Raw genomic sequence first — 18411 nt, 5'->3', positions numbered from 1 at the left:
GGACACGGGACACCCACAGGGCAGATCTTCTAGGACATTGGGGAGGGCATTATCTCAGATATAAATCCCAAGATAATTGCATTACAATATGACTTGGATTAGATATTATTCCTCTGTGGGGATCCGAGAAGCTAGGTTTTATTTGTGGCAAATTCTTGACAAGTCGCCTTTCAGATTTATATCTAGCATGACTCATAACCAACAGGAAAAGTGCTTTCTCTACTTTTTACTTAATTTTCTTTAGCTGCATATGACACAAAGGGTAGCGGTGGTTTTGATCCTGCTTTTGTTTGTTATTCACATGATAGGCTTCTTTTTATTGTACCATGCTTCTTTATTCATACTATGCTGCTTTTAATTTTGCTTGAAATGCTTTCAATTATACAGCCATTGTTCTGAAATTAGGTTTTACAACCAACAGGACATAAGTTGCACAGAAGTAAACAGAATTTATACCACAGTGCCACTGAAGTAAACTACTACAACAATCACTACACTTACCATTGCCTTATACATCAAAGGTTTGTGCAGAATAAATACGTTATTCGTAACATGAAGACAGGTTTGCGTTTCAGTTCTCATGTTTCCTTTTCATGATCTTTAGTTTTGAAAGCACATAGCAGCTTTTCCAAGTCTTTCAGTTTCTGTCTTCATGATTTCATTCCAGTATTAATGTAACTGTTAGAATTCATATCCCTAAAAATATCAGACAAATAAAACATAATCTGTTATAATCAGGTGAGACAGTGAGAAAGGAATGAAAGGAATCAAATTAAATAAGAAAGAATCTTGGCTTCTGATATATCAGTTATCTTTCCTGGCCTGAACTTCTACTTTACCCATGTGTTAGACGCAAGTCAGGGGTAGCCAACTAAAACTTGGTTCCAAGACAAATGGAGAGTTCAGATAAAGCAGCAGATATGATAAGAAGGACTGTTACTGAAGAGCTGGTTTAAATTATTCTTAATAATAGGTGGGAAATATTTTTCCTATCCTCAAAAAATTTCTGAGATGCCAAAAAAAATTTTTCGTCTTAACTTGAAATGAAAAGTCAAAATCTCAAACATTATCTCAGTAAAACCATCTGGGGAAAAAAGAAAGGTTTGGATGAGAAAAAAATCAGCATTTTCAAAACTGTGCTGTTCAGCTTGGAATTTTGTCCTTTTTTTTACTCTAATTTGCATAAATTTAGAAAATGGAAGAGTAATTTTTGGTAGTTTAGTTTGGTCATTTTATAGTACTGAAACAGGATATTTCAATGATTCTGAACCTTTGTTTTTTGCCAAAGCTTTAAACTTTTCAAAATGAAACCTGATCTAAGTGCTGTCAAACCTAATCTTGTCATATGAACATTTTTGGCTTTGGCTATTTGGCATCTTCTCATTAGAAAAGATTTCATAAAGAGATTCTCTACTAGTTCTTGTGATGAGACTTTTTGATTTGATGACCTGCAAATCTTTCTTTTGGCAAATTGGACTTGTATTGAAATGCTTAGGGAATATCCCTTGAGGAAGTGTGGTTGTATTTGATCACTGCTGACCTGATTTAATATGCATTTTAATAGATGGCTTGAATGCTTGCATCGTGTTACCTGCTTCAGATTCCTGAACGTCGTGAGACAGATTGATGGACAGTGACTTCCCAAATCTCTGTGGCAAGTTTAGAAGTGATTGACTGGAACTTTTAACAAGTGGAGATCTCCCAAGCCTGTGTGATACCTTTGGAGCATGCCTAGGTATGTTCTCTACAAAAGCTCTCCCAAATCTCAGAGGCAAATTAGCAATTGGTTTAATGCTTCTTTCTTCTGGGTAATTTCTCCCAAACCTAAGAGGTAAATTAGCAACTGAATTTGGCATCTTGTTTACTGTAGGCGGGTTCATTTTGATGATGTTTTTTGATCCCCAGTCTTTCATTTCTTCAAAATTGAGACTCCTCTGCTTTTCTTCCAAGATACTATCTTTAATCTAAAGAAAAATAATTAAAAAAAAAGGATGCTAGTATTTTATAGGGCTTTACTCCAGCTACCAATTACACAAAGCATCATTTTCATATCTCCTGAGAAAGCTGCTGGGTAACACTCTTTTTTTTTGATATTTAATGCTTTTTAAGTATATTGGCTAAACGCCATTGCAGTGTGAGCTACTTCATAGGCACACGTTATCCTGCTTACCTTTTCAGCACACTGACCACAAGGGTACACCTCCATATCAGTATCCACAACTATTCAAATGGTGTCAGTTGGAAATATTTCTGACATAGGTGTTGGTACCTGTGCTGTCAGTTAGGTGCGGACAGGAGTCATTGTTAGGTCCATATTTGCTAATATCACCGACTGACACTGTCTGGAGGGGAAGATGCTGCCTATATTTAGGGACTTGACACAGACCCAGTCTCTTACTCGTCTGATCTGGATGAACAGGAGGATGGGCCAAGCTACCTGAAGCTCATTTCTTCCTAAGCACTGGGTGGATCCTTTTGACCCAATATCCTGCTGGGCTAACAGCCAGGGAAATGAATGGAAAGCGTTTGGGTCAAGTCCGCATCATGCCTGTTCTGGCCTTGCAGCATAGAGTTTGCCTTGAGCTTTAAGTTGCTTTAGTCATCCACTAGTGCACAAGATGCATTAGGGGTTCCTAATTTTTGTGCAAACGGCACAAAATCTACTTTCTCTGTCTATGCTGGCATACAGTGAAGAACTGAGCCTAGTATATTACCTGTCTCTTGATGTAAAGGGCAGCTGTTGCCTGGAAAATAGTAATGTCAACATGACCTTTTCCTGTATAGCAGTGTTCCTTCCCTGGGTGTATTGAAAATAACTTATTTTTGTGATAAAAATAAGCTTCCAAGCCTTAACAGCAAATATATACAAATATGGGGTTTTTTTAATTTCAGTTAAAGACACAAATGCTACTAATCCTAATTTCAGTTCCTTATCTCCATTTGGTGACTTTCCCAGTTGCTTCTCCAGCTACTGGGAGAGAAGGGGAACGAACCATTCTAGTTCATACTCCATGATTAAAATATTAAATAAATTATCCCTCTGATTGCACCTGCACACCCCTTCTGAAGTCTATAAAAGAGAGTGAGCTGAAGACCAGAGGATTTCACTAGCATAATTAAAGTTGTATTTTGGTTTGAAGGATCTTTATTACACCGATGATGATAAGTCAAAAAGAGAGGTTGGCTCTCATTTCCCAGGGAGTACTTGCAGGGCAGACAAGAAAATAATACATAGGAACTGCAAATTTGATTTGGCATCTATTGAGACATAACAAATGTGCAACCCTGCAAGGATATTTTTATAGTTAATTTCCAGAGTAGAATTTTAAGACCATTAACTATATTAGATTTATAATGTTCTCTGTTTATCATTATTCTTTGAATATTACAAGCATGCCTTTATTAATTTTGGATTAATAATGTATCTGTTATATTATGTGCATAAAATGCCTGACAGGAATGTTAATTGAGGCCCCGCTGTGTAAGTAAGAAACATTTCAGAAAAGTCTCAACCTGATCATAAGGCTGTATTGCAAGAAAATTGAAAGATGAATTGATTTACACAGTATGTGTGTCCGAGCAAATGAATTGTCTGAAAATTCTTTCAACAAGCCTTTTTCATACTGCTAGTGCTGTAATGCTGAATACTGTGCAATGAGGTTAGGAGGACCTTTGCTAAGAAATTCACATTGCTCAGGATCTGACCCACAGTTTCCCCAAATAATGTCATAGTAATGCAGATCTTACCTCGTAATATTTATCATCATCGTCTTCTCTGCTCTGCAGGCTGGACTTCATCGGTTCATCTACACATGTGCTATTTGATGTTAGAAAGACTACTGTAACTACAGCAAATAGAATAAACTCCTTGATTGAAATGACTTCCATTTTTCTCAAATTAAGCTTATTTAGAGAGCTCAGAACCTGCACAGAAAAGAAAACTCCCACATTTTATATGATCAGAAAACAAAAAGATTTTTTTCCCTGTGACATCAGTCTCAGAAGCTTCGATTCTTAATATTAATTAGGGAAGTCATTTGAATATATTTGAAGAATGTTGGGAATTTCTTTTGTGAACGTTTTTAACCAACATAGCTTCTTGTTAGGGACACGCTGACTTTACAAATATATTCTTCTGGTGAAATATGTCTTAATTAGCTAAATTTGAGAGCTGTAACAGTAGGGACAACAACAGCCACAATGTTCCATTACTAGTAGACAAAACCACCTCGTTTCTTTTGTATCAGTGTCCTTAGAAGGATTCTTATGCTTAAATGGTCCTTTGGACCATATAATGCTTGTTTATAGTTATGTACAACTGGGGGCATTTGGCCCATTGAAATCAAGTGCTGTCTATTGAAGTGGTGGATCAGGTTATAAGACATGTTATGCATCAGTGAGATCTATTGACGTACATAGTATCTGTGCTCTAAATTGAACATGTGAATTTGTGTTCAGACTGAATTAGGAACATTCTTTCAAAACCCTACCCACCAGTTAAGCTTTTAGAAATTTTAAAGATTATGTGAGATCTATATTGTTTAGGCCAAATTTCCAACAGCAGTGTTTAAAAAGGCCTCTGCCACTTTTCTCCACATGGTGAAAGCACTGGACTGCCCGTGCCCAGGCTACACGCTAAATGTGCCCTTAAAACTCACATTGAATTGGTTGATAGATAGGCTGGTGAGCCAGACTGCCATAAGAAAAAGCATATTGTGTTGTTCTCCATTTGTTATTCTAAAGTTCTTGAAATGACTGCCTAAATCTCATGTTAATACTGAAAATCATCTGCATAAGGATAAATCTGCGCATGGTAAACGCTCATACTGGAAAACCGGACTCTAGATAAGGTATTTTGCAATTCAACACCAGGGTCGTAAAATGTTCATTCCATAACAGCACTGGCAAAGTTGTCATGAGAGAACATGTTTTATACTATGGGCAACATGGATAATATGGACTGAAAGAGGATAGATTTAGATTAGATATTAAGAAGAAATTCTTTACTTTGAGGTCAGTGAGACACTGGAACAGGTTGCCCAGGGAAGTTGTGGATGCCCCATCCCCGGAAGTGTTCAAAGCCAGGTTGGATGGGGCTTTAAGCAACCTGGTCTAGTGGAAGGTGTCCTTGCCCGTGGCAGGGGGGTTGGGACTAGATGATCTTTAAGGTCCTTTCCAACCCAAACCATTCTATGAATCTATGATTCTATGGCTGTTTATCTGTTGACAGTATTTTACTGTGTTTACTGCACTGTGTAGCTGAAGGATGTGCAAGTAACCTCATTTTAGAATTAAGTTGGCAGTTTTTATGGGTTTAAAGTTGTGTGGCGTGCATGGAGTCATTTCTGCCTTAGATTCTCCAAAACTGAGATCCTGGATGCCTTAAGTGGCTTTGTATTAGAGCTAACAAGATACTCAAACCTCCTTTTGGACTCATGAGAACCACAGATTGTATGTTGGAAGCTGGTCTGACCTGACTGCACCTCTAACTTGACCAACATAACAGGAAACACTAAAACCTATCACCTAAATTATTTACTAGAACCACCTAAAGTGGAAAAAAAAAAAAAAGAAGAAAAATAAATTCCAATGAATGATCTCCTTAGGAGAAATAACAACTTCTCCTTCTTTCCCTCTCCCACAGTTTAATCCTTATCCAACAGCAGGAGAAGCAGCAAGCCCCTGTTCTCCAAGCTTGGACCATCTTGTCCCCACCACCCATAGATACATGGTCCCTGTCTCCCCCCAACTCTTCTGATTACTGGGGATCATCTAGGGTAGGAGAACAGTGTCTTGGGGTGTCTCCTTGACAAGAGTAAGCAATTTTAGAGGGAATTTGAAGCCTTCTTGAGGAGAGGATGGGATCAGGAGATGTTGCGCGATGCCTACTACCAGACTCTCATACTTTCTAGTGAACCATCTGACAAACAGTGGACTAGATAGGCAGTGTGTATGATCTTGCCTGGTAATTCCTGTGAAATACCGCTCTTTTAGCCCAGCTTCAATACCCACCCACCTGCCAGCATTCCCCATATTCATTCCAGATAAATAGTGTACCTGCATGAGAGAGGTGCTGCATTTTCTCCCATGAGCTCTCTGAACTCTGGGGGATGAGTTCAGGGATCAGGAGTAATCCCGTACCTGAGATGAGGGCCACTAGACTTTTGGACACCTGAGCATTGGTTTGCCATGCCAGCCGAGCTAACGGGGTGGGGCTGAGACTAAGGGGTCAACCAGATGCGAGTGCTGACCTGGGAGCCAGATGTAGAGGTAACATCTGGAAGCAAAGCTATTTGGGGAGAGCTGCTGAGGGGGTCTACCCAGGCGGCTTGCTACTGGTATCTGAGGTGAACCTGCCTGGCTCAGCGTGTGTGGGGAGATGTCTCCCTTCCCAGGGGAGAGAGAAGTCCCGTTGACAGAGCTGGAAGTGAAAAGGGAGCAGTTTCTCTCAGGTGAACTTCCTCAGGTGGAGAGGGTGCCCGTTTTTTTTATGTGACAGGAGACCATTAAATTGTTAAAATAGATGAGAATGGTATTAGTAAGCTAATTAGGAGGCCCTGTGAGAAAAGAATGCATTTTAATCAGCCCCTGGCTTCTGTGTGCAGCTTTCCCTTGTTGTTTTAGACACTATTTACATTCATTTCCTCTTTGTTTCTTTGCTGTGTGTAATCCTTCTGGCCCTGGCTGACAGCAGAAAAGGTTGGGTTCAAAGATCTGGCGCTTCCTTCAGAAAACTGCTGGGGAAAAAAAGAAGTATGATGGGAGAATCAGCACAGTTCTGCATAGTCTCAAGGAACTATTCTTCCCCTTTTCATTCTCTGAGACTGTTCCACAAGATGTTGTTTTAGAGTGGGATGTGGTAGATGGGGAGGGAAAAGATACTGGAACAGTAATGATTCATGAAGAGTGGTTGTATGTGCATACATAAACAAATATATGTAGGAAGTAAGAAAGCCTCATCTGTCCTCTGAGTGCCTTGGTAATAGCCCTCCTTTCAGAGTAGGTGTTTTCTCTCTCTCCTTTTTTTTTTTTTTTTTAAATAATAAATATTCTGGGCAGAGAAATGGAGTCTTGGGGATACCACGATTTTGGTATTTGCAAATCTAGGCCAAATTATTTGGAAAACAAAGGGAATAAAAGGAAGATGTTAATGGAGAAGACCTCTAAAAGGATCCCTTGTCCTCTTGGTGCTCTGACAGGTCAGGGGCAGCAATTGCCTCTTTTCACAGAGGCATGCGTGCGGGTTCCTGACTCTCTGGAGCCTCATGTCAGGGGGCTTCCATCTGTGGGAACAGATGGATTTTCCAAATTCCTTTTCTTTATGGTAACAATAAAGACAATAATGAATGCAATTCATGCACTAATATCTATCTAACGTGGTCATTTTACCTAGCTACTAGTTTATGAACCTCTCTTGATCAATGGTCTTTCAATTAACTGTGAAGATATTTGCTTTCTAAATTAAATGGAATTGGCAAGATCCAAAAACTCTCCTGCATTGTTTGGCACAAATACAAATTCTTGTTTCCCTAGACAGAATAGGAAAATGTATTGCTGTTGTCTAAGTCTCATCAGGTTTATTAACGTTCAGTTTGTCTCCTACGTATGTTGATTTTCTAATCAACATAAAGTGAAGTTTTCAGGTGTTTTGCATGCCAGGCAGGCAGAGAGTTGTATGTCCCTTTACCTTCTTATGGATTAATTTGCCTTTCATGGCTCTACAGCAGGAACTCTTTGGAAATTTCAAGTGAAGCAGTTATGATGATTGTTCATTATCTTTCCTGAGGAAGGACTTACCAGACCCTAACGCTCAAGTACTGGAATGTATAATGTGAGCGCTCTTCATTAATGTGACCGCAAATTCTGCTGTGTTTATGCTATCTTCAGTAGCGGCATAAATTGGCCCAGCTGACTTCAAACTGAGGCATCCTGGCATGATCTATTACAATTATTTATTTGGGGAGGGAAGACACATTCATTGGTGGCAACAGTGTTGGAGAGGAGGGTTGTCTATTCTTGAATTGCTCCAGCTTGATCCACAAAAGGTCTAATTAAGGCATATGGAGGGGAGAGGACTCTGCGTACTGTTGAAAATGACTTAGGAGATCCTGGCCTCTTGTCCCATGCTTGTTTTGTCTTGCTATCTTACATCACTCATCAGCCAAGCTACTCGGAAGACTTGACCATAACTGAACTTCTGTTTTGCAAATTCCCCATTTAAATGGGAGCAACCTTCCCATCTACGTGTGAAACAAGCCTCACAGGCAGGACCAATTTTAAGAGTTTTCCAGCAGGTGCGTGGTACAAACTAGGACAAGGTAGTGCTTGCTTCTTTTTTTTTTCCTCTTCATTTAGTATAGACAGGCACAGGAAAGGGCATTTATTTTGGCTTAGTGGTATCACAGTAAGGTGGATCTGATCTGTGATGGGTTACAGCAGTGACTTGATGTATATCTATTTTAAAAATTTGATATTAAAATGTAGTTAGTAGTAATGGCAAGAGTAGCTCAATTTAATAAGCAACTCAGTGCGTACTGAGTTATTTGATTCCAGTGAAAGAACAAGTTTTAATATTGCTTTTTCTTTATAGAAGAATATACTGATAAATCCTTATCCATTATTAACAACATATTGTGTGAAAATTGCATGTTATATGACTCATGCTACCAATAAGCATCTGCGCATTTCCATAATGATAAATCATTCATAATATATTCATTTTGCCATTATGTATTACATGACCTATTCTATGGCTCATTTTGAAGTAAGAAGATTTAAAAATATATCATTTTTTTTATTGGCAAGCCATTCTGTTCATTTTTCACCCATTCTTATAGCATGCAGTGGGTTGTGCTGGCTTTGCTGTGTTGTGCTTCAATTCTGCTCCACAATCCAAGGGGTGTTTGCCCAGAATATATATGGCTTTAAGCAGATAGCCATACCTCCACTGCACTCAGTATCCTGGCATTATACATGGATGTAGGCCTGGTATCCCTCTTGTACTGATAATAAATATTTCAGTGAGCAGGGGAACCAGTGAAGCTTGGTTTCCCATGACTTTGTGATTGAGAAGTAAGTGACAGTATGTATTCTCTGAGGTCCAGTAAGGATTAACCTTACTGTAAGGTTAACCTTACTCCCTGCGTGAGCAGCGTGTCTACCCTCTCTTGACATACCTGTTACCATGAAGTAGAATTTCAGCAAGACTTCTCCCTGCAAGATTCAACTGAACTTGGCCTCCAGACTTGAAAGTTATCAGGGGTGACTGACAGGCACAGGCTTATGCCCAGAGAAACACATTTGCCTCATTTCATTAGGAAACCAACACTAAATCAGGAATAACTCTGCTGAAATACCACAGGTATAAAGCCTCAACATCTGTACAATTACTATGGGCACAGTGATAATTTATGTCTTTATTAATGAGGGATTAGCACAGCTTTTGGGATTTTGCAGAAGAATAGGGGAATTTAGTCTACTGTGACAACCCCCCTCTTTGTGTACTACAGCTTGGTAAGGAAAAGCAACTTTTATGAAGCAGCTCTCTCTGATTTGCAGAATCAGACCTTCAGTTTTGAACCAGATTTTCATCTACATGTAGCTCTGAGCCTTCCTGTTAGCCAGGTAATAGTAAACAAAGGACAAATGCATGCAAATATCAAGGTACAAATAATCTTATTTTAAGGTTAACCCCGATGAATTGGTCTCCAGTGTTAGAAGATATTTTCCCTCCTGACCAGCTGAATCCAGGATATGAATGAGTAACTTCACATTTTAATTTTTTTTTCCCCCTTGATCTTTTGGAGCAGCAGAACAGCACGAGGGGCAGAAAACAATGAGAAGCTTGAGTTTTTGTGGTAACAAGCTGAAAACGACTTTATCTTCTTGGTAAATAAGGTGTGAGCAGTAATTCCGGGTTAGACAGGTTCTTCAATTATACATTTGTGTTAGTAATAAAATAAACATGTTTTCAATAACATTTGGGATATAAATACATTCTTTTTTACTAACTACTCTGCAGAGTATAATACTGTACTTCCCAATCTACTACAGTGTGTAGCAGCTCTAGCCCATTCTTGTCTATTAAAAATTAAACGCTTTTACCATACATTATTAAAAGTGCTTTGGTTGGCTGCAAATCAAGAAAGACTTCATAAAGTCTTAGAAGAACTAGAAATCTGATTAAAACTAGGGTCCACAGGCAGCAATGGAAAGTGCAGGAGGAAAAAAAATACAATATTAAATTATGTCTTCAAAACTCTTTCAGGACTTTAAAAAATCATTAGCTGCTTTTATTCAAGTTAACTATTAACCAAGGAACTCTTAAAAGATTCATTATTCCCTCTTCTCTTTTTCAGTTTGGAACCTGTGTTAGTTATAGGTACAGATATTGTCATTCCTTGTTGTCTTCTTTTTCAGGATGACATTTTTCTAGAAATACTGTGCTCATTTAATAGTTCCCCTATGCCTTGTATGTAAACACTGAGGAGCTTGAAGATTACACTGTTTATTAGCTGAATTGTGGGTTGCAATGTCGGATTTTCACGTTAGGAAAAAATGTAAGCAATTTAGGAGAGTAAAAAAATTAAAGGAGAACACCTATGTTTCTTGGAGGGAGAAAGAGGCTGCAAGCATTTTACTGACAAAGCTGGAGAACCAGGTCCAGCTTATTTGAAACAAAGCTTCTCTCTTGTTTTCTTAATGTAGCTTTTTAAAGGGAAAAAGGGGGAGAAAAGTCTGTTCTTTTCATCCTTGCTGTTTTACAACAGTGACGTTAGACACTATCCTGGAATGGGAAGTAGCATTTCGCTGGAAAGTACTGGACTTTGCCTGTGGCGGTGAAGGAGCTGGCTGCGCCATCAGTTAACCTTGAGCTGGGTGTCAGCCACGATGCCTGTAGCATCTCTTTATATTGTGGGAAAGTGACAGGGACTGTGAAGCAGCACAGCCACCACCCTGGGGCCATGGTCCACAACAGGGAGTTATTTTCGATGCATGCATAGGAATAATAATTCCTAGTCCAAGCGCAAAAGGTCTTCATCCCACCACCATGAGGACGGGGAGAGGTGGAGTGGACTTCTGCCTGATTTCAAGTGGGCATCTCGCTGCATCGGGGTCAGGGCTGTGCTGACCTTTGACAAGCCAGGCCACCAAGAGGCAGCCTGCCACTCCTTACCAGCTCCAGAGGCCTCCCAGCTCCCCGTGCTGTTGATCACATAAGCTGGAACCAGAATAAGGCTTGACAGACTTCTCTGCTGTCATCTCACCTGGGAAAGAAATGAGGACCAGCCATGAGCCGGGAAGCCATCGAGCAAGCCTCCTGTCAGGGCCATCTACCAGGGAGAGGGTCATTCTTCTCAGCTGATTGAAGTGGGGCTTGGGAAGAGAGATACCAACTTGCCTGAAAAAAAGGCAAGATTAACAATTGAGGCAGTTGCTTGATTATTGCAGATTTTGTGCAGCTTTCTTACAAACACGTGGTGCTGGGTATTGCTTGAAATGGGACACTAAGCTAGCTGGACAGCTTGGCTGCTTTAGCATTGAAATTTTTATGTTCTTGTGAAAAAGAGTCACTCTTCTCTCCTACTCTCCCTCCCTCTCAATTTTTTTTTACTCTTTTTTTTTTTTTATGGTGTGTGCATCCCTGTTCATCTGAAATATAGAGGAGAGATTCTTGTGAAGATCTGGTTACTGATTTCTGTGGTGTGACCATGAGATCAGTAGGTTTCTAACGGGAAGACTGGGAGTGGTAAGGTGCAAGTGAGTACTGGAGCCCATGCACTGGCTGTTCTGCAGCTCCTCTGTGATATCTCAGGGCAGTTGAATGGGGAAAGTACACAAAGAAATATGTAACAAGTGCTGAGAGGACAAATCTATCACCTGAATACAGGATGGAACATGCCATTTTCAATGGAAGGACTCTAGAAAAAAAAACAGGATTACTTGTGTGCTTTGAATTAGAATATGTTTAATTTCTATGTTGATTTGGGGGATATATATACTGAAAAAGGTGTGTGCTTTTTTTTTTGGAAAGAGAACATTTCAAAACTGTTGCACAAGCTGTCCCTAATTTATGAGTAAAGAACATTCCTTGATCCTGCTAAGAGTTACCAGTAGTGCCCAACATTTCTGGCATGAGCTTGCAATGGCCTGGAAGAGTCACTTTTTAACTCTTGATGTATTAGCTTGGACATCAAATAAACATGCGCTGGAGGAAGTCTTAATAGCACATTGTTCTTCAAAATCCTTATAAGATGCCAAGTCGGTTCATTTGCTACTCAGTTCTCTCAACCTTGCACAGCTCTTCTTAGAGACAAAATCAGGGAGTTTTAGTGCCAGTAGCAAAGGAACTCTGGTGGCATTTGCTGCATGGTGAGGGAAGCGCTAGGAGCGATGAGAGCTGTGTGTGGTGCCTGTGAAGGAAGAGAGTAAGAGGGGAAAAAAAAGCAGGAGGAGAAGAGCAAACCTGGGCACCCTGTGCAGGGTGTCGATCCAAAACTCGATTCCTTGCTCTGTAAAGTGTAAGGACTAAGTAAATTTTGAGTTATAGGGCTATAATTCCATCGCTGGATTGTGGTCACTTGAGCTTTGCTCTTATAGTTTATGATATCACCACAATTCCCTGGTGGATTTACAGCCCTGTAATTTTTTACAGTAGTGAGCTGTTTATTTTTCTATTTACAACAGTACATCACTGGAGATACTAGTAGCAGTCACCTAGTGCTATCGTATAGTTCCCCGTACTCTTGCATTTGTTTCTGCAGAAAAATTAAAATCATTCTTTAGGCTGAGGCTGCCAGAGGCTGGGGACGGAGCAGGGAAGCTCCTTTTCTGCCTCTTTGTCTCTCTAAAGACTGTTTAATTTAGCAACAATTTGTCCAGACGCAGGAGGGCGTAATTACTACCAATTTCACATTGCTGTATGGCAAACAGCTGTATGACTCCCACTTTCACATATTTTCTTTTCTCTTTCTTGCCCCCTGCTGTATATTAATTTTGCAATTAAAGTTCGTCTCACCAGCCTCTCGTGCAGGATGTCACCGTAATAGAAGGCTGAGGGGAGGTCAGCGTGGTACATCACAGGCAGGCGCCGGGCCTGAGCAAGAGGCAGGGCTTGATCCCATCCTAATGCCATTTTGGTTCAGAACAGATGAACGTGGCCATTAATTTGATTAGTTGTGAGTGTGGCAGGGAGGTAATCACAGCGAAAGGGGATGAACACGGTAGGCAGCTAATTTAAATGTCGTGCTAGGCTGCTGTAGCCTCACAGACGTATTCTCCTCCACAGGTAACTGTGCCAATTACTTAGTGCAAATAAATAAATATAAGCCTCTAACAATCAGCTCAGTTGGACGATATACCCATTGTACCCTGAACACTGAGAGTGGAGGCATCACAAACTTGGCAGCAGTACTGGGGAGCTGCTTAGGAGAGTTAAAAGCATTTGAATAGAGAGGTAGGGGATGCCCAGAAGCTTTTGATTTTGATGGAAGTAACTGACCTTGACGTTTAGAAAAATTCAGTATCTCTACTAACGTCTTTCAGTATAACTTTCAGTGATTTTTACTACAGGTCAAAAAGTATGTCTCTGGCCAAGAGGAACTGAATCTCTGTCTCCACGTGGAGACTAATGGGTATATAATAGACATGTCTGCAGGACTGCGATTTTAGATGGACGCAAATTATTGGAAAGGAGTTTTATTATGAGTACTGAGTTATCTCTAATTCTAACCCAGAAAAACACCATTGCAGAGTCATAGGATCAGTCACGTGTGAAATCTTTTTTCTTTTTGTTGTAAAAAACAAGATACTGGATGTGATGCATGATAATTATCTTTATTCTTCAGTCTGGGATGTGAAGAAATACGCTAAAAAATCTATCTTGACATATCTGCTTTGCCAAGACTCCTAAGACAGAACATTTGTTTAGGAAAAAAGCCCACACATCCCCCTCCTTGACACTAAACCTACTGGTTTAGACCATAAGTTGGTATTTTCAGGGTATATTTTTAATCAAACTATACCTAAAACCATAGATGCCTAAACACTAACAAGTGGATTTTAGCTAGTGCCCTGCTAAGCACTGATCAGTGCAGTGCATACTGCAATTTCACATGAAACATTTTTTGTCAGATTTTCGTGCACTCTATCCTCGATTAGGCCGTGGTAGTGCCTAAAACAGCTCAGCTTTTTCTAGATTTTACGTATGTGCAGACCTTCGTTATTGGTAAAATATCTAAATTAGGCTATTATGCAGTTTGGTTATCATCCTTCCTTTGGGCACACAATGCTCTATGCAAATAAAAAGAAACAGAAAAGAAACTCCAAAGGATTTATTCCGCAGTCTCTCAATTTAACCACATGGGGGCATGAGATATTTATTTAAGAGAGCTTTTTAAGCACTTGACTGGGGAACGCATGACAATAGGAAGCCTTACTGGTAAACTGGGATCAGAATTGTCACTTGCTCTTTAGCTCCTTGCTTGAAATAAAAAATACTTAGCAAGTAATTATTGCAAATGAAATTAACTTAAAATATAATAACAAACAAAAATACAGTGTGGACAGGAAAGAATATCAAAACAGATTTTAAATATCTCCATTAGTTAACCTGGCCTCTAAATAGATTTTTATGATGTTATTTTGGTGCCTCTGTAAACAAAATTTGAATTCTTTCATATAACCCTGCTACATCTGACTTAAATAACCTGAACATTTAAATTAAATGAGAAGGAGGCTGCTCTGAGATATAGCAACCTAGATCTGGAGTAAATTCATTTCATTAATTGCCTAGATTACATTAATTTTTGTCATTCACTTGCAAGATGAGTAATATGCTCTATACATTTCGGCTCAGATCCAGAAAAGCACATAAAATCATAGTTAATGATGTTAAGTGCTTGAGTAGTTCTCCTTGAGCGCATGCCTTAAGCTGAGTACATATTGAAGTGCATTCCAACACAGAGAAAGTGGCACAATCAAATCTTTAATTAGTTTTAAAATGGAATTCAAAATGCAATGCAATTCTTTGCACTTTACATTGAAAAAAATGCACACTTTGAGACTCTCTTGGGAAGGAGATGACTAAACCTATTTATCCACTTTGGTTTCCAAAGCGAATGAATGCTCATTGTTTTCTGCTGTTGTTCTCCCCTAAATTTATACATTTATTTTGCTCAGTCAACTGGTTTGTTTACAGCAGAATATTTATATGGATATTTCCAAGTCTGTTATTTTATGGACTTTTTTATTTGTAAGATAATTCACGCATTTTATTGGTATTTAAGAGGGTGGAATATTTTTACTTCTGCTTCTGTAATTTTAAATCAAAGCAAAAATGAGCAGCAGTAACACCGTATAAGCAAGTGTTCACAGTACTTGAAAGCTTGTTTCTTTTCAAAATAAGCTGAAGATCAGGATTTTGAACTGCACTTTTCTGATCCAAATATTTAATGCTCACACAGCTCAAAGGACCACAAATTTAAGTTCTGTATTTTGAGCCATTGTGTGCTTTCCACTCTGCAGTTTTCGGCATGTACCTTTGACATACCGATCCCTGTCCAAACAAGATTGCTGCACACAGGTGAATTCTGCGTCTTTGAGGGAACACTGGCCTCCTGTTCCCCTCAGAGAGAAGAAGCTGAGAAAGGCACCTCTGAATTCAGTCCATACTTCACCAAAACTTGGAGTACTTTGTTCTTTAGCTTTGGTATAAACCCGTCTTTGTGGTAAATGTAGTTCTACAGTGAGTCTGAATAATGCCCAGAGTCGTAGCAGGAAGAGGCAAAACTATTTCTGAACATAATGTAGTTGGTACAGCACAGCAGAATTCCTTCTTGAACTAGCAGTCTTGGGTACTTTTTCCTAAGCTGCAAAATTATTTCAATGGTTAGGCTTAAATCCATTTTGATGGCTCCAATAATTTCACCTTGACATCTTGCATTTTTACGTGTGCTAAGAAAACTTGCTGGAAAATCCTTCCCAGCAAATGCTAAAATAACTCGACACTGTTGATCCACTTATGTAAAAGAGAAACTCATGTGTCCCTTGAACGTGTTCTCACTCAGAATTAAAACACAAGCACACGCGAGAAATTACGACAAGTAAACAGAGGATGAGTCCATATTGCAGCCTTACACTGGCAAAATGCCCACTGATGCTAGGCATGCATTTTCTGTCCCCAAAACAAAGTCTGTAGTATGTTTGACTGTGTTTCTTTTATGTTCCCTAATATGTCTGTTCCTTGCTAGCAGTGAAGCATTTGTGTGTATTAATCTCTAAAGATATCATCTCATCTATATGCTCTCTAAAATGGATGAGGCAATGAACATGGTGTCAGATACTGTTTTCCGGTAAGTTTTTCTGATCCACTAATGCATCAAATATAGTTGAATTTACTATTCACATAACTTTTTATGGAACACTATTAAGCCAATTTAGTTGATAACCACTGTAACCTTTTTAGTAAGTTACAGCACAGTGAGGTCACTATTCCTGGATGTGGTTTGCTCTATCATGCACTACATGCTGATGCCATGACATCCTTGTATGAAGGAGGAGAGTGCAGTTAGTTGGGGTTTTGGGTTTGGTGTTTTGTTTTGTTTTTTGAAGACTGCTTGTTCTTGAATGGAAAACTGATTAGAGCAAATGATTTAATATTGCTCAGCCTCAAAAGCAGTGGAATCTTGGGAAAGGATCAAACAGTCTCTCTAAGTTGGCTACCACCTTCCTGACTTCATATTGTTTTTAAATGAAACATCTGACACATTCTCCAGCTGGGATGTTATTTTGTTCTTCTTGACAAAGTAATTCAAAATTTGCTGAAAAACAAGCTGAATGGAAGAGGGATTATTTTTTTTTCCGTGGACATCTGGAGCTTTCTTTCAAAGCTGATGTGATCTTTCATCTGGACAAGAAAGGCTTTGATCCAAACTCTAAGATCCCCCTATCTCCCAATTAATTGGTGTTAGTGAGGTAGGTTTGACAGTTCCTAACGCAGTCTCTGGAATGCCTTACTCTGTTAAGACCTGTCTATTGTGGCTTGGTCAGCTCAAAGACATCAGCTTTCTCTCGTTTGACTTCTGCCCCGCTGGGGATGGTTACAGGTTTTATTTGCTTTCATTATTTTCTCCTGTAAAACCATTGAATGCCAACAAAGAAAAACACTTTTGAAACCAAGCAAAAACAATCTCTTACAGACATTCCTGATAAGCTTTGGTTTTCACAAAAGCTCACGATAAGAGAAGGAGAAAGGGGGATTGCATTAAAAAATGAGTTCTTAATTTTTTAAGATGTTGCCCGCTTTTGGGGGTGATCATGTCTGTTTTCCTGTAATATATTTATTAACTGAAACAATAAAAGCAAGTATCTTTGCCCCTACTGTGTGTACATCAGTTATACACTGTGCATTATTCTCTAAAAAGGTGGTCATTTTTAAATCTAAATTTTAGTGTTATTAATTTAAACAAAATCTGTGCCCTTCTTTCATGGTAGGACACAGCAGAATAAAGGAAGTCTTATCTTCTCCATTGTGTAGCAGTAGGCATTGAGGTTAATAATTTGCCAAAGAGATCTTACGGTGTGGCACTTTTTCTCAAGTTCTCATAATAACGTAGACTGTACACAGTGAATGAACTAAGTGCTCACAGCCACAGTATTATCAGAATGAGAGAAGAGACAGGAAAGAAATACATAACATTCATTTCCTTTTCTGCTTTGGGGGCACTACAAAAACTCTTGTCACTTCTGCCATCAGTGCACACTGCAACTCCATGTTCCCGTACCTAGAGTTCAAGGAATAGTACACCTAAAGAGCAAAGACCATATAGCGCTTAGAATTTCCCAGGTGAATAGTCCAAATTTCTACTGCTGAAAAACTTGAAGCTTTGTAATCCATCCCTTTTCCAATGGAACTAATTACTTTTTCTCTCAAACAGTCCAACAATTGCAATTATCCAGTTAAACTTCATATTTAAAAAATCATGTGCCTAAAAGTGAATCAGTTTTTCCTGTAACAGTGAGTAGTCTCATAAAATATATTACGCCTTTGCTTAGACCCTGCTCACTTCTATACCTTTGTAACTGCAACAAAGCTACATCTTCACCAGAAAGTGCAATTTTTTCACTTGTCTGTGGGATGGTGAGGGTCAACATCTCCTGATGGAAAAACAAAGGAGGAAAAGATTCTTGAGGAGGTGATTCAATCAAATACTGTCATATTACTGAGGATCTGTAGTTAGGGACAGTTTTCCAGCTATTCTTTAAGGTACAGGAAACAATATGATAGAACAACTCTTCCCATTCCAGTATCATGTTGAGCTGTTGCAATATTGCTTTTGTTGCTGGCAGACGGTTCCCCAAACCAAAAGCTGTTGAGCAATGGCATTACTGAAAAGTCTGTGACTCCACATT

The 18411-nt window shown here is 39.2% G+C and overlaps 1 protein-coding gene across 1 annotated transcript; it reads right to left on the bottom strand.

Moving 5' to 3' along the window:
• Positions 1-228: 228 nt before the first annotated feature.
• NPVF (neuropeptide VF precursor) lies at positions 229-3921 on the bottom strand. The gene is made up of 3 exons (XM_009879533.1): positions 3748-3921; positions 1592-1964; positions 229-696 (listed from the first exon to the last, which is right to left on the bottom strand). The coding sequence occupies exons 1-3, from the start codon at positions 3886-3888 to the stop codon at positions 689-691; spliced, it is 522 nt and encodes a 173-aa protein (XP_009877835.1). The 5' UTR covers positions 3889-3921; the 3' UTR covers positions 229-688.
• Positions 3922-18411: the final 14490 nt, after the last annotated feature.

The sequence above is a fragment of the Charadrius vociferus genome, unplaced genomic scaffold, assembly GCF_000708025.1.
Source record: "Charadrius vociferus isolate BGI_N301 unplaced genomic scaffold, ASM70802v2 scaffold262, whole genome shotgun sequence".
Classification (NCBI taxonomy): domain Eukaryota; kingdom Metazoa; phylum Chordata; class Aves; order Charadriiformes; family Charadriidae; genus Charadrius; species Charadrius vociferus.
Note: the sequence above shows the minus strand (reverse complement) of the source record. Positions and strands in the feature narration are given on the sequence as shown.